Source organism: Balaenoptera acutorostrata, chromosome 12 (genome assembly GCF_949987535.1).
Source record: "Balaenoptera acutorostrata chromosome 12, mBalAcu1.1, whole genome shotgun sequence".
NCBI classification, from domain to species: domain Eukaryota; kingdom Metazoa; phylum Chordata; class Mammalia; order Artiodactyla; family Balaenopteridae; genus Balaenoptera; species Balaenoptera acutorostrata.
In genome coordinates this window covers 15,364,615-15,380,122 of record NC_080075.1, presented here as the reverse complement: position 1 = coordinate 15,380,122, position 15,508 = coordinate 15,364,615, and the positions used below count along the sequence as shown (strand labels likewise).

The 15,508-nt window shown below is 44.1% G+C and overlaps 1 protein-coding gene across 9 annotated transcripts in view; it reads left to right on the top strand.

Moving 5' to 3' along the window:
- The first annotated feature begins 854 nt into the window (after window positions 1–854).
- USP39 (ubiquitin specific peptidase 39) overlaps window positions 855–15,508 on the top strand; it is a 29,397-nt gene continuing 14,743 nt past the window's right edge. Inside the window, exons 1-8 of one of the 9 annotated variants that reach the window (XM_057558453.1) lie at window positions 1,042–1,171; window positions 3,551–3,602; window positions 4,073–4,142; window positions 5,401–5,495; window positions 6,704–6,840; window positions 8,070–8,222; window positions 13,194–13,419; window positions 15,043–15,120. In XM_057558453.1, coding sequence (XP_057414436.1) covers window positions 3,587–3,602; window positions 4,073–4,142; window positions 5,401–5,495; window positions 6,704–6,840; window positions 8,070–8,222; window positions 13,194–13,419; window positions 15,043–15,120 — 775 coding nt within the window. In that variant the 5' untranslated portion in view covers window positions 1,042–1,171; window positions 3,551–3,586. Of the gene's footprint in view, window positions 1,179–1,611; window positions 1,664–3,550; window positions 3,603–4,072; window positions 4,143–5,400; window positions 5,496–6,703; window positions 6,841–8,069; window positions 8,223–13,193; window positions 13,420–15,042; window positions 15,121–15,508 lie in introns of those variants that run through there. The other 8 variants (XM_057558452.1, XM_007175340.3, XM_007175343.2 and 5 more) reach the window with 8 other exon arrangements.

Sequence of the window (15,508 nt, the reverse complement as noted above, 5' to 3'; positions counted from 1 at the left end):
AACGAGCACTCAACAACTTGGATGAATCGCAAAACAAATACGCCTAGTGAAAGAGGCCGGGGATAAAAAGAGGACTCTCTGGGTGCTTCCATTTATATAAGACTCTAGAAAGTGACACTGATCTCTAGCGACAGAAAGCAGATCAATGGTCGGGAGAGGGGAACACTTTTGGTGGATGGTGGTTAGGTTCATTATCTTGATCGTGGTGGTGGTTTCAGAGTGTATACATACCTCCATCAGTATTCAGCAAATTGCACACTTTAAACGTGCATTTTATTGTATGTCAATCACACCTCAGTAGAACTGTACAAAGTATTGAATAGTTCAGGGTTGTGGAAGGGGTCGTGAAAGTCACAGACCCTGAAGCTTGAGCTTTATTAGCGTCGCTAGTCTCCTTCTGCTCGTCGTTCGCATTTTTCTGTGATACCAAGAACAATCCTCTAAATGTGGAATTAGAGCCGTCGGATTGCTCCACGAAGGCGATGACTTGGGGATGTCGCCTAGTTCTGTGCAGGGCCGTCGGTCTCTGAGGCGCGGAGACTGGAGACGACCTGCCAATTCTGGTTTCGGGACACACAGTATCTTGAAGACACCTGGGGCCCAATGCCAGCTTTTTTAATCCAGAAATTCCGCAGCCAGTGAAAGGTTCCTGTCTCTTTAAGCTGGTAATAATGGGTAAAGTGGCAGTAGGCCCGCCTATCGGTCTCAGGTGCGCGCGCACCCGCAAAGACCCGCCCCCCCCCCCCCCCGAGGCGTAGTACTTCCGAGGAGTTCTCTGCGGCGTGATTTGTCCCCATCGGCGACTCGTAGAAAACCTTGGGCTTGATAACGGCGCCGCTTCTGATTGGCTGATTGCCGCGTGCTCGGTCTTCCCTGGAGTCTGTGCCGGGCGACTCGGGTGGTAGTGGCGATGTCCGGCCGGTCCAAGCGGGAGTCTCGTGGTTCCACCCGCGGGAAGCGCGAGTCCGAGTCGCGGAGCAGCTCGGCTCGTGTCAGACGGGAGCGAGATCGGGAGCGGGAGACCGAGGCTCCGAGCTCCCGGGGCAGTCCGGTGCGCGTGAAGCGAGAGATCGAGCCGGCGAGCGCGCGCGAGGCCCTGGCGCCCGTGGTCCCGGCGGTGCGGGTGAAGCGGGAGCGCGAGGCCGACGAGGACTCGGAGCCTGAGCGGGAGGTGCGAGGTGCGCGGGGCCGGGCGCGGGTTCCACTCTCGCGTTCTTCTTTTTCCAGCCTTCTCTCCCCACGGGGAAGTCACACTCCACTCGCGACCCGACTCCGTTTTAATGAGGATAGTATTAGTCTTGATCAGGATCGTAGCTATAGCATTTCTAACAGTAATAAGAACAGCAACTTTCCTTTATCGGATGTCTAATGCGGGCCAGGCGCTGTGCTAATTGTTTTACAGGTGTTCCTTCCTTTTAGTTTTTTACAAAATACCTGAGGAGTGAGTCCTGCTGTAATTTCTGAGCGGAGAGCCTGAACGCTGTGCATTTGGACCACACTGCCCTGTTACCCAGGGCCGTAGCAGCCAGGAGATATGGATTCTAGTCCTGCCTCTGAGACTGAGTCACGGTGGTTTGGGAAAGTGATTTTCACGTGTCTGTCCCTCTCTAGGTTAACGGAAGGAGTCCTGGAACCCATGACCTTTGAAAGCCTTAATAAGCCAGTGAGTCTGTCAGTTCCCATCCATGACTGTACCCTCTGCCTCTTTCTGCTGGACTCATTCTGCTTCTCTTAGTAATTTCTGGAGACCTCTTGGCCAAGCCATGGTACTCTGTAGTGTGTACACTCTTTTCCAACTTTTGATATCTTACCAATCATTAAGTAGGTTTCCATCGTTTCTGAAGCTTTTCCTGTTTACCTCAATTACATCTTTTCCTTCTCTGAACTTGGAACTTCTGCCTTGAATATGTTCCTATGTACTTGTTTTCTGGTAGGTTAGCAGGTGAACATATCACAAGGCTACATGTTAGGGACAGTGTTCATTGGCGGGGGGGTGGTCTTCATTCTCCAGGTTTTTATAATTCTGTCTCTGCACCTGGTAATCTATATAAGATTATACTCTTATGTTAACTCTTAAATTTCTAGCTCAGGGTCCTGTGTTTGACATGTTTTTATATTACCCTCAGGGTCCAGAATAGCACCTTGCTTGTGGTAAGTGCTTGATAAATGTTCTTTGAATAATCTAGTTAATAATTTCAGGGTATTCTTTGATTTCCTTTACTTAAATATTCTGTCAGCCTCACGTTTCCCTTTCTTTGGAAGAGAAATTGTTTCTTAGATATTTTGTATAGTTATGGTAAGGAGATTGTTTTCTCTGGGACACACTAGGATCCCAGTTGAGGTTACTGCTGGGTTTTTTTTTTCCCCTTTTATTTTTTTCATGAAATAGATTACAGGTATTAAGATGAGCTAAATGTCATGCACATGTATAGTTTAAAGAAGAGTGTGGATATATACCTTAAATCTACCACTTGTCAAGAATTGTGAAGGGTCTGAGATTTTACCCTTTTTGTACGCTACCAAGTTAGCCTGCCGTGGTTTCACGGATGCTGATGGAAGACATGGAGCTATTGGGCTTGAGACAGCTTATTGCAGCAATAACAGTAGCCAGAATATAGCATTGTCACTTCCCTGAGTCAGTTCCCACAGCGCAACACGATGAGAATCCAAACACACAGTGGGGGTCCTCACAGGACGAGAACTCTGAGCTTAGAGAACCCAGATCTTCTATAATGGGCTGTGAGCTTGCCTACCCTTTGCTCTGTAGGGACACACTGTCTCCTACTTCCAAAGCTATAGAAACAAACTTCACTATACAAACAACTTTGACAAGATAGTCTGGAGGCAGTCAGTGCCTCTGGTCACAATATGTGCAGAAATTCGAGAGACCCATGGAGAGTTGCCTCCCGACGCTGTTCAGCTTAAGAAGTGGTACTTAACCCGTACCTTAGAAGCTCCCGTAGGCCCCTTCCCAGTTGCATCTGCCTTCCTTACTTGCTTGGGTAATCACTGAATTTTTTCTAATCATTTCTACTTTTATTATTTTATTATTTACAGTTTTACCTCACATATACGTCCCTAAGTAGAACTGTATTTTATTTTGTGTTTGTTATAAATGGAATCATACTATATGTTGTCTTCTGTTTTGCCTTTTTTTTTTGCTAGCCATATTGTTGAGGTTTATCTGGGTAGATGTTCATGGCAACACAGTGTTCTATTGATGATATACCAAAACATATTCCTCCCATTTTTATATGTTGTAGACATTTGGGTTGTTTCCAGTTTGGTCTCTTTCAAATATTGCTGCTATAAATATTTTTTAGTAAAGCATTCCTGATGGCACATGTGCAAAAGTTCTCTAGGGTATATAAGTAGAAGAGAGATTGCTGGGCCAAAAGGTCTGTGTATTTTCAGCTTTGATCTTGCTGTACTATTTTCTAAGAGGTTGTAACAGTTTATACTCCCACCAGCAGTTACATGAGCATTCTCATTGTTCTTCATATTCGCCAACACTTGGAATTGCCTGATTTTATTTTTTCCTCTCTGGTAGGTGTGAAGTGGTATATCATTGTGCAAGGAAATTTGCATGTTCTTGATTACTGGTGAGGTTGAGCATCTTTTCTTTTCTTTTCTTTGTTTTTTTTTTTTTTTTGGCCATGCTGTGAAGCTTGCAGGATCTTAGTTCCCCAACCAGGGACGAACCCCAGCCCCCTGCAGTGGAAGCACAGAGCCCTAACCATTGGACGGCCAGGGGATTCCCATCATTTTTTCATAAGTTTGAGGGCTGTCTTCCTCATTTTCTTTTGGGTTGTCTTTTTTGTTGTTGTTGTTAATCTCTTCACCAGATTTCTTTGTGTAATTGCAAGCAATTCCTTTGTTGGTTATACGTGTTTCAAGTATATTCTCTCAGTCTGTGGCCTGTTCCGTTAAGTGGGCTTTTTTGGTGTTGTCTGGCTACCTGTGCAGGAGCTCATCCTGGTTAATTTTTCCCATTTCTGTGTTTGTTTGTACTGGTAGTTGACCCTGAGTATGGGTTTCCCATCTTCACAGCTTTTGGTGCTTCTCCTTTCAGCAAAGAATGGCCGCATGGATTCTGAGGATCGGAGGAGCCGCCACTGCCCCTACCTGGATACCATTAACAGGTCGGTAGCACAGGGATGCCTAGGGCAGCAGCAGAACAATGGAGTCTGTGCAGAAAGTTCTTCGGACTGTGCGTTACACAATACGTTCAAAAACTTTCTCTCTTTTAAAGCTTTCTGCCCAGAAAACTGTGCTTCTTGCCTTGTTTTTTAATCTTTGCCCTCCAATTTAAAGTGTCAGAGAGCATGTTGTTTTAGGGTGGGCACATGCAGAAAGAGCTTTTAGCTCATTTTGAATTTGTACGTGGAAATAGAGGGATATGTGGTGTCGATGACAATAGCAAATTTAAATATTATTGAGCACTGACTGTGTGCTAGGTACTACTCTAGGTGCCTGGGATTCAGCACAGGAAAAACAGACAAAAATATATCCTAAAGCAGAGGTGTTTACCCCATCTTGGTATTCTTTGATCCCAGATGCATTTTAGGATGGTTTTTCATTTATGCTGTAGGGTGGCACTGTCTAGTGGGCTTTTTTTGCAACAATGGAATTGCTCTTTAAGGGCTGTCCATTGTGGGAGGCACAAGCTACTTGTGGATATTGAGCGCTTGAAATGTGGCTTGAGGAACTGAATTTTAAATTTTATTTAATTTTAATTATTTTACTTTTAAACACCAATAGCCGTGTGTGGCCAGTGGCCCCTTTGACTGACAGTGCAGCTTTCCTGGGACCATTACCAGTTAATTAGAGTTAATGCTTGAGAATGAATCCCCTTGCCACCTGTGAATTCAGTGGAGGTAAATTTTCTTTTGTCACTTAACCCGTCCAGTACTCATATATCATACTTTTGCACTTGAATAGGTAGATCTGTTGGTAGGTATTCCCCTAAAGTTTCACCCTAACGATTACTTCAGGCACAAAAATAAAATTTTCTTTGTGAAAGGGTTAATTCACTCTTTTTTGACTTCCTTTATGTCCATATCTAATTTTAATGCTTTTGAAATGTTACTAGCCTCTTGTGGCCTTTTCCTCCAGAGAAAGTAATGGAAGATTCTCAACTGGTTGTGAATACTCAAAAGAAAGAGGGTCGTTGGTGGAGATACCTTTGCACTGCTTTGGGGCTTGGTGGGTGGCGGTGCTATATTAAATGCCCAGGTAAGGAAGAGTTAATGTTCCCCATGGTTTGTATGTGACTGTTGAACTGTTCTCTGAAGGCGGCTGCGTGACTGCAGAACAGGGGCCAGCGACACTGCTTCGCTCAGGTGCTCACCTAGGCAGCCATCCCTGTTAATTGTTTCTGTTTTGTTTTGGTTCTCTTAGGAGTGTGCTGGACTTTGACTTTGAGAAACTGTGTTCCATCTCCCTCTCGCATATCAATGCATATGCCTGTCTGGTGTGTGGCAAGTACTTTCAGGGTAAATAAATGTCTTGCATCACATTTTCAGCACTAGCCACAGTTCTATTCAGGGATTTTTTTTTTTTTTTTTTTAAGTAAGTAAGCTGCTGTTAGGAGTCATGTCTAATAAGCCCTATCTTTGTTCCCAGGAAGTTGGAATACTCTTAGAAAATCCACAGGAGGTTCTCTGATTGGTCAGAACCTGAATACATGTGAAAGCGAGAAAGAACTAGCCATATGAGAGACTATGTAGGAAGTATCAGAGACTCTGGGTTTTTGAATCTCTGATGTTTTCTATACTTATGTCTTTTTCTGAGAATCCTTTTACTCTAAGGACTTTTTCATTCTGTTCTTTTCTGGAAATTTATTATTTCAGTTCATTCAGAGCAAGCAAATGCTTTGTACACAGTATAGTGGAGGATTCAAAAGAAATATAAACTACATTCTTTGCTCTAATAAGGATCTTATAAACTGTCAAGGTTAACACGTAAAACAATCAGCAAACTCTCTTAAGACCATAAAGATTACGGCTGGCCTGTGTGGCGCTGAGTGTAAATAGGGATGATAGGAGTTGAAATATGCAAAGATCATTGTTAGCTGGAGTGTTTATGTAGAGTTCATGGAGGAGGTGGAACTTGTACTCTGTATGCAGGACGTAGAGTTTGAATAGGTTAAGGGTGAGATGCTCTAGAAAGGAGTGGCAACGTGAACAAAAGTATGTAGGTACAGGATTGTCGTGAATGTGGACAGTTGAAAAATCAGGACTAAGTGATGATGGACCGTCACAGATATGTACGTGTGTATGTGCAAATCTGCGTATGCATGTACGTACATGTACTGTATATAAATATATGTGGATATTCCTAGTTTCTAATACATGAAACTAGTTCATATACATAAACACATGCATATATACACACAAACACTCACACACATATACACACACACGCACAAATACACCCACACATATTTTCTATGTTCATGTATATGAAATTAGTTCCCTTATGTCTTGTGCCATCTAGGGAATAAAGATAACGTGCTATTCTTTCTTGCTAATTTTTGTGATGAGAGGAGTTCATGTGGGAGATTCCTTTCGTGGATGGCGTAGTACTTTGTTTTTGCTGATATTAACATGTTCTGGTACAGAATAATGAAAGGAAAATTACCCCTCGTCTGTGTGCTTATGGAGTCTGCCCTTCTCTCATAGCCTTTCACTCTTCCCTACAGGCCGGGGTTTGAAGTCTCACGCCTACATTCACAGTGTCCAGTTTAGTCACCATGTCTTCCTCAATCTCCACACCCTCAAGTTTTACTGCCTCCCAGACAACTATGAGATCATCGATTCCTCGCTGGAGGATATCACGGTGCGTGTCCAAGAGGGTTGGTTTGGAACTAGTTATCCTGGGAGCCACCCCAGGGCTCCTGAGGATCTGCCCCACCCAAGGTCAGGGAAGAGTCTCAGTCCCTTGGGCTTCGAGAGGCTCCTTTCGCCTTGGGAGGAACCAGGGAAACAGAGTAAGGAGGTCACAATTCATAATTTTGGCCCGTGGTCTACAGTCTAGCTCTCATTTCTGCTTTTAATGTTGAGGGTTAGGACTGAAGAAATATTGCTACTTTTCAGTTAGGGTGAAAGCATTTTTGTGAAATAAATTATCCTTCCATATTTTGGAGTAGGGATGTGAATTGGGCCTGCTGTAGGACAGTGGATACCAAGAGGTATACCAGCTTCCGGCTACTTTTGACTTGATGCTGCCAGAATGGCCAATATGTCCATCTGTGGGCTCTGGTTTGTGACCTGTGCCAAGAGTCACTGCACTTAAGTGGGGAGTATGGAAAGTCCTCTTGGGCTTTGATTACTGTTGGAACTGTTGATTATTGCTTTCCTTTTCAGCAGTGGCTGCATGTTCAGTAGAGTTGAATGCTCAGTTTATTAAGGAAAGCTTGGTGTTCAGAGTATTTGAAACACTACTTACTCCACTTCATAAGTTTTATAACATTCTATTAAAGTTGAAGTTAAAGTGGTTAAGGACAGTATTTATAGATGGAGAAGCTGAAAGGAATTCAAGCTTTCAAAGTGAGTTAGTGGCGACCCCTGACCAGTGTGTGACATGATGACCCTCATAGCTCTAGGACAGGGGAGGTTCTGATCCTGCCCCTGCAGCCACAGGGAGTCCCGAGATCTCAGTCCTGCACAAATAGGAGGTGACACTCCTGCTCCCGCACCGGGCCCACGTGCTGGCTCTGTGTGAGGTCCCACCTGGGACTCAGACTCCTGCCTCCTGCAGACTTGAGTGTCCTGCAGCTTCTCCCTGTTGTTTGTCATGGGTTTGGCTGGACCTGTGGTCTGAGGAAAGGCCTGGGGTTCAGTGACTTTGGGTTAAACACAGAGATCGCCTTCTAGGTGAGCAGCGTGGAGCGGGCCCATTCCACGTTACCTCAGTCCTTAGACCTACTGTTGGAAGCCCTTTGGGTGGGTGGTGAGACGTTCACGACCAAAGTATCTCTTCTTTTGGCAGAAATTGCTGTTGCGGATATATCTTGTGAGCTCTGTAGACTGCCCTAAAACAGCCTAGGATTTTCTCTTGCTTTGCAGTACGTGTTGAAGCCCACGTTCGCAAAGCAGCAGATCGCTAACTTGGACAAGCAAGCCAAGTTGTCCCGGGCATACGATGGTACCACTTACCTGCCCGGGATCGTGGGCCTGAATAACATAAAGGCCAACGACTACGCCAACGCCGTCCTTCAGGTAGGTTGGAGGTGGGAACCGTGAGGGAGGGGGTAACCCGGGAACACTGTGAAGCTTGGCTAAGAAACAGCTGCCTTCTGGTGGAGTGCAGTCGGGTGGTCCTCAGACCCCGAGTCTTGCCAAGGACTCTTCTCGGGTGTTTGTTCTGCACCAAGCAGAACATTCCTGTCTGCTTGAGGGGCTGCCGCCAAAAGGTGGGCCTGTTCCAGCCTCTGGAGCTTCCAGGGAATGGGGGACGGAGCTGCGCGGGGCCTGCAGTACCAAGTAAGAGACACGTGAGCTAGATGATGCTTTTTCTTTTCATGGTGCAGATGTTCATTGTGTTGGCTCTGTGATGTCTCTGTCCTGCCCCTGTGCTGAAGTCCTGCAATGGATAAGGCAGAAAGCCAAAGTTGTCCTGTTTGCAATTGTTTTGCTTTTTAAAAAAAATTGCATAAGTAATATGTGCGTATTGTAGAAAAATTAGAAAATGTTGGTAAGCATAAGAAAATAAATAATCATCCTACTTCACTCAAAAAAAATTGGTTAAGAAAAACTATAAACAAGCACTTGTGTAGGGGGAAGATATAGAAAGTATAAAACAAAAGCTTCATTCCTTTCTTTCTCTAGTACTCTGTCCTGGGATAGTTAGCAGTATAGAGACCTCCAGAACTTTATTCTAAACGCACGTACACACGTGCATTATATCCTGTCATGTGGTAGTATTATGGTTTATTTTGTTATTTCCCAGTTGATACATAAAATTTCACTTGTCTTACATTTTTATTTCTGTTACCAGTGTTGCAGTGAGTATCTAAATATATAGTCTTGCATTTTTTGTGACACTGTTACATTTGTTATATTTCTTTTCTAGACTTGAAAAATGCTCGTATTTTTTAATCTATAAAGTAATGTAGTATGTATATGTATCTCTATTTTAACTTAAAAGCATATTATGAAATCAATAAATATTCTTGTGCAGCATCCTTAATGATTACATGTCAGTCCATTTTGTTGAATTTAATTTATTTAACCTTCTCTTCTTGTATTAATGCACCTTGGGCCTAGATTCTAGGCTGTAGGGGGTTTGTAGCAATTTACAAACCCACCAGCAACACAAAAGAGTGTTTTTCTTTTTCTTTTTTTTTAATTGAAGTATAGTTGATTTACAGTGTTGTGTTAGTTTCTGGTATACAGCAAAGTGATTCGGTTATGCATACATATATATATATCTATTCTTTCTCATACTCTTCCATCATGGTTTATTACAGGATATTGAATATAGTTCCCCGTGCTATACAGTAGGACCCTATTTATCTATTTTATTTTATTTTATTTTATTTTTTTATAGATTTATTTATTTTTATTTATTTATTTATTTTTGGCTGTGTTGGGTCTTCATTGCTGCACATGGGCTTTCTCTAGTTGCGGCGAGCGGGGGCTACTCTTCATTGTGGTGCGCGGGCTTCTCATTGCGGTGGCTTCTCTTGTTGCGGACCACAGGCTCTAGGTGCGCGGGCTTCAGTAGTTGTGGCACACAGGCTCAGTAATTGTGGCTCGCGGGCTCTAGAGCGCAGGCTCAGTAGTTGTGGCGCACAAGCTTAGTTGATCTGCAGCATGTGGGATCTTCCCGGACCAGGGCTTGAACCCGTGTCCCCTGCATTGGCAGTCGGATTCTTCACCACTGCGCCACCAGGGAAGCCCTTATCTATTTTATATGTAGTGGTTTGTATCTGCTAATCCCAGACTCCTAATTTATCCCCTCCCCCACCCTTTTCCTTTTGGTAACCATAAATTTTCTGTCTGTGAGTCTGTTTCTGTTTCATGGATAAGTTCATTTGTGTTGTGTTTTAGATTCCACATGTAAGTGATATCATATGGTATTTGTCTTTCTCTTTCTGGCTTATTTCACTTAGTATGATAATCTTTAGGTCCATCCATGTTTCTGTAAAAGGTTCTGTAAAAGGCATTATTTCATTCTTTTTTTATGGCTGGGTAATATTCCATTGTATATATGTACCACATCTTTTTTTTTTTTTTTTTTTTTTAATATATTTGGGGTTCCAACTTGTGAGAGAAGATAGTGTTTTTTTTGTTTTGTTTTGTTTTGTTTTTTAATATTTTATTTATTTATTTATTTATGGCTGTGTTGGGTCTTCGTTTCTGTGCGAGGGCTTTCTCCAGTTGCGGCAAGTGGGGGCCATTCTTCATCGCGGTGCGCGGGCCTCTCACTATCGCGGCCTCTCTTGTTGCGGAGCACAGGCTCCAGACGCGCAGGCTCAGTAATTGTGCCTCACGGGCCCAGTCGCTCCGCGGCATGTGAGATCTTCCCAAACCAGGGTGCGAACCCGTGTCCCCTGCATTGGCAGGCAGACTCTCAACCACTGCGCCACCAGGGAAGCCCCCACATCTTCTTTATCCATTCATCTGTTGGTGAACATTTAGCTTGTTTCCATGTCTTGGCTGTTGTAAATAGTGCTTCTATGAATATTGGGGTGCATGTGTTTTTTCGAATTATAGTTATCTCCAGATATATGCCTAGGAGAGGTATTGCTGGATCATACAGTAGCTCTATTTTTAGGTTTTTAAGGAACCACCATACTGTTCTTCATAGTGACTGCACCAATTTACAGTCCTACTAACAGTGTAGGAGGGTTCCCAAAAGGGTGTTCTTCATCTTGCATTGTCACTGTTACCACTGAAAAAAACTTTTTCCATTTTTTTTTTTAACGTATTTTATTTATTGATTTTTGGCTGCATTGGGTCTTCGTTGCTGTGTGCGGACTTTCTCTAGTTGCGGCGAGTGGGGGCTACTCTTCGTTGTGGTGCATGGGCTTCTCATTGTGGTGGCTTCTCTTGTTGCGGAGCACGGGCTCTAGGCACGTGGGCTTCAGTAGTTGTGGCACGCGGGCTCAGTAGTTGTGGCTCGCAGGCTCTAGAGCACAGGCTTAGTAGTTGTGGCACACGGGCTTAGTTGCTCCGCGGCATGTGGGATCCTCCCGGACCAGGGCTCGAACCCATGTCCCCCGCGTTGGCAGGCAGATTCTTAACCACTGCGCCACCAGGAAAGCCCAACTTTTCCCATTTTGATAGGTATCTCCATTTTAATTTACTTTTTCAAAATTCACTTCTAAAGTTGATTCTTATATTTTTTCATGAGTTTTTGGGCCTTATGTGCTCATTTTTCTATTAGTGGTCCATTTTATTGAGGATTAAAAGTATACATATATATATTGGCCTTTTTTTTTGCATATGTTGCACATAATTTGTTCTAGTTCTTTTTTGGCCTTTAAACTTTGTGGTATTTTTGCATGAAGAATTTGGTAAAAAATTGTAAAAGTATATCTGTGAATTTTGGTGTCTGCCATTGGTGTCATGCCTGGTCCCTGGAGAGGTCAAATTCTTAGGTGGAGAGAGACTTTGGGGACTGTTTCTCTTACAGCCTCTCGTGGCTTTGTGAAGACTGTTACAGGATGGACAGATAGGATTTGAATATGGGCAGGGCAGTTAGTTTTGGCTTTGTGATGGGTTTCAGTCCCCATAGGAAGTTCTCTTTATTTATACAAATAAGTAGATCACCTGGCTCTGTAGCACAATGGATAGTACATTGGACTTCTATTTATACAAACAAGGAGATGCACAAATCCTTTGTGATGTTTCCACTAAAATGGGATTGAATGGACCAAGTACTCCATCTGGAGGCTGAATAATTTCTCTCCAAGGACACCTACTGCTTGTATTGTTGCTGAAACCAGAGAGCAACCTCTCTCCACAGCATGGATAACCAAGAATTAGTATAAACTATCCATATGCTTCTCCTTTTTTGAGAGTAACTCTAAGCAGGAAATCCTTGTTTCTTCAGCTGAGCTAAGCTTGTAGGGGCTTTCCTGATCACCTCTATCGTTATCCTGAGTTGCATCCTGAGTTATCTTCCCCAGACATGTGGGTCTTCCCCAGAGACACCTGGGTTTATTGTGTTTAACAGCATCCTCCTATCCTTGCTAAAGGAATTACCTTGTCAAATAAAGTTGTGCTCATGGTAAGCATAGCACTGACGAGGATTCATGAACCCATCAGGAGGGACCTATGGGGAGACTATGCATTTATTTAGGGTCTGTTCCGTGGTCTCCTTCCCAGTTTCATAACTCACACTAATAAGCATGTGTTTCTTCTTGAACTAACATGGCTGGTCTTTATCTTTTTGCTTAATGAGATAAAATTAATTTTTGTTCTCTTAAACCTTTTGACTATTTTCCATCATAACAGAGTACATTCATTTTTATATACAGTTGTATCGTTTTGTTCTCTTTTTTTTTGGCCGTGCCACACAACATGTGGGATCTTAGTTTTCCAACCAGGGATCAAACCTGTGCCCCCTACAGTGGAAGTGCAGAGTCTTAACCACTGGACCACCAGGGAAGTCTCTGTATCGTTTTATTACCACCCTCTCAATACCGCATTTGGGGAAGACACCAGGTTTTACTAAGATGTTTTTCATATTGTTTTAATGTACAGTTGAGAGATGGGGGAACTGTGGTCTCCAGATAGTTCTCTCTGCCCCAGCCAAATACATGGTGAAGAAAGAGTATTTGGGTTTCTAGCCTTCAGTTCCTGTGAATCCGAACATAGTCACAGGTCTAATTGGAGTAAACAGAGGAAATTATTAATGAAGTTGGTCAGCAGATAGGGATTTGGGAAATTATTAATGAAGGTGGTCAGCAGATAGGGATTTGAATACCTTTATTTTAAAACTCCTTTGTTATACCCACGTTAGCAGAGTGTCTGCAGAACTGAACTTTCTATGAAACTCACTATAAAGGATGTTTCTCTAATGTGAACTCTGGGGGGGGTTCTCTGGGAGTGCATTTGCTTCTGATTCTTTAAGGCATCACAGGCACAGTTCTATTAGAAGAACTTTAGGTGGATGAGCTTGGCTCCCAGGGGTCCTGAAGAAGGGCTGTGGATTAATCGGAGTGTTTGTTTGATTTCCAGGCTCTGTCTAACGTTCCTCCTCTCCGGAACTACTTCTTGGAAGAAGACAATTATAAGAACATCAAGCGTCCTCCTGGGGATATCATGTTCTTGTTGGTCCAGCGTTTTGGAGAGCTGATGAGAAAACTCTGGAACCCTCGAAATTTCAAGGCACATGTCTCTCCCCATGAGATGCTTCAAGCTGTCGTCCTTTGCAGCAAGAAGACTTTTCAGATCACCAAGCAAGGTAAGGAAGGAGTAATTCATGTTTTCTGACTTTAGGGCAACACAACTAGTTTGATGAGCACATTTACTTCCACTTTGCTGTGAACCTGACAGCAGCCGGAGCGAGTGTCCAGTGCATAGTGTGGTTAGGTTCCTCACTCTTCCTTCCTCAGCCTGCCCTGCCCAGAGTCCCAAGTGATTTCAGCTGGATAGAAAGTCTGTCTGCTTTGGTGAACTAAACTCTACGACTCAGGAAAACCAGGAGGCTGGGAAAGGCACCAGCCCATATTAAGCGCCTGCCACTTTTGGTTCTCATTTTGCCATGTTGCAGACTAGAATATTCTATTTTGACTATTTTTATCCCTCCAAACTCAATTAGTTATTGCCACATGAGTAGCTCTTAGTACCTGTATCTGATAGGATATTCTCTAGCATCCAGGTCAGTTGATTCACCATTCACTCATGGTGCTAGTAGGTTTTAATGCTACCAGGATAAGAAACACAGTTTTTTCTTCCAGGAGCTCCTATTCTAGTGGGGAAGATAGTTACGTAGAAAGATGATTACAGGGTGTTAAGTGCTGTGATAGAGGAAGCACAGCATGCTATGGGAGGGAGCACAGAGTAAGGACGCCCGTCGAGCACATGGGAGGTGGGCTGGGGGTCAGAGTGAAGGAAGAGACACCTAAGTTTTAGGTAGCGGGGAGACAGGGTGGGGTTGGGCATTCCAGGTAGAGAGGACACTGGACAGGAGCATGGAGGTGCCTGGTGCAGAGAGAAGACTGCATGTGGCTGGACCCTTGGATCCAATGATGAGAGCCGAGATGGACCAGGTGTTGGGTTTATATGCCACTATAAGGAGGCTGGATTACATCCTGATAACAGTGGGGAGTCAGTGAAGGCTTTTAAGTAAAGATATGCCTTCACATTTTTGTTTTGAAAGCATTCTGGCTGAGGAGTGACTTAAAAGGGAAGTTCAGTAATGGCTTTTAAAATTTTTATTTTAATTTAATTTTTTTTTCTTTTTTTTTAATATTTGGCCATGCCACATGGCTTGCGGGATCTCAGTTACCCGACCAGGGATTGAACCAGGGCCACAGCAGTGAAAGCGTCAAGTCCTAACCACTAGACCAGCAGTCAGTCCCCAACCTTTTTGGCACCAGGGAACGGTTTCGTGGAAGGCAGTTTTTCCACGATCGGGGGGCGGGAGGGTGGTGGGTGGTGGTTCAGGCTGTAGTGGGAGCGATGGGGAGCAGCGGATGAAGCTTCCCTCGCTCGCCCGCCGCTCGCCTCCTGCTCTGCGGCCCGCTTCCCAACGGCGGTCCTCGGCCCAGGGGTTGGGGACCCCTGCACTAGACTACCGGGGAATGCCCAGTCACGGCTCTTGATGGGTGATGAGACTCAGGATTGGAATAGAGATGATAATCGAAGATTTTGGTTGAACCAGAGAGCCAAGGGGAAGAGTAAAGATCAGAAGGCTGGAGTGCCAGCGTGTAGTGGCCAGGTAGAGGAGGATGCCCAGGGGACGGGTGGCGTGGCCGGAGAGGAAGGAGAAACACTGAGAATGTGGAGTCATGCCAACCCGCGTGTGGTTTGGACTATCGTACTGTCTCCCAGCTTTGACGTAACATCTTTCTTTCTTTTCCAGGGGATGGAGTCGACTTTCTCTCCTGGTTTTTGAATGCTCTACACTCGGCTCTGGGGGGCACAAAGAAGAGAAAAAAGAGTAAGTCATGTTATTTTGTGAAAGGGAGCACTTTTTTGTTTGCTTTAAAAAACGCTTTGCAGCTTCCCATCCTTTTCTTCTTACCTGTTTATCTTTTTGTGTTAGGGTAGTGTCTCTGTATATATGGGCTAAATCTTGTTCCTGAATGGTTTCCTCTCCATTTTTCTTTATTAGAATATGGTTATATCTCATGGCATTTTTAATAAGTGGAAATGGCTATATAATTGTGCTCTAGAAATCCTGACCCAGTTTCAAACTGGGGGGCTGGGCAGCATGTTGTAGACATGCTAGTGGTGCCAGAGTGAGGGCTTGGTGGGCGGATTGCCTGGCTTGTAATTTGGTGGAACAGACTAAAAGCTCGTCCCTCGCCCTGAGCGTGTACTTGGGG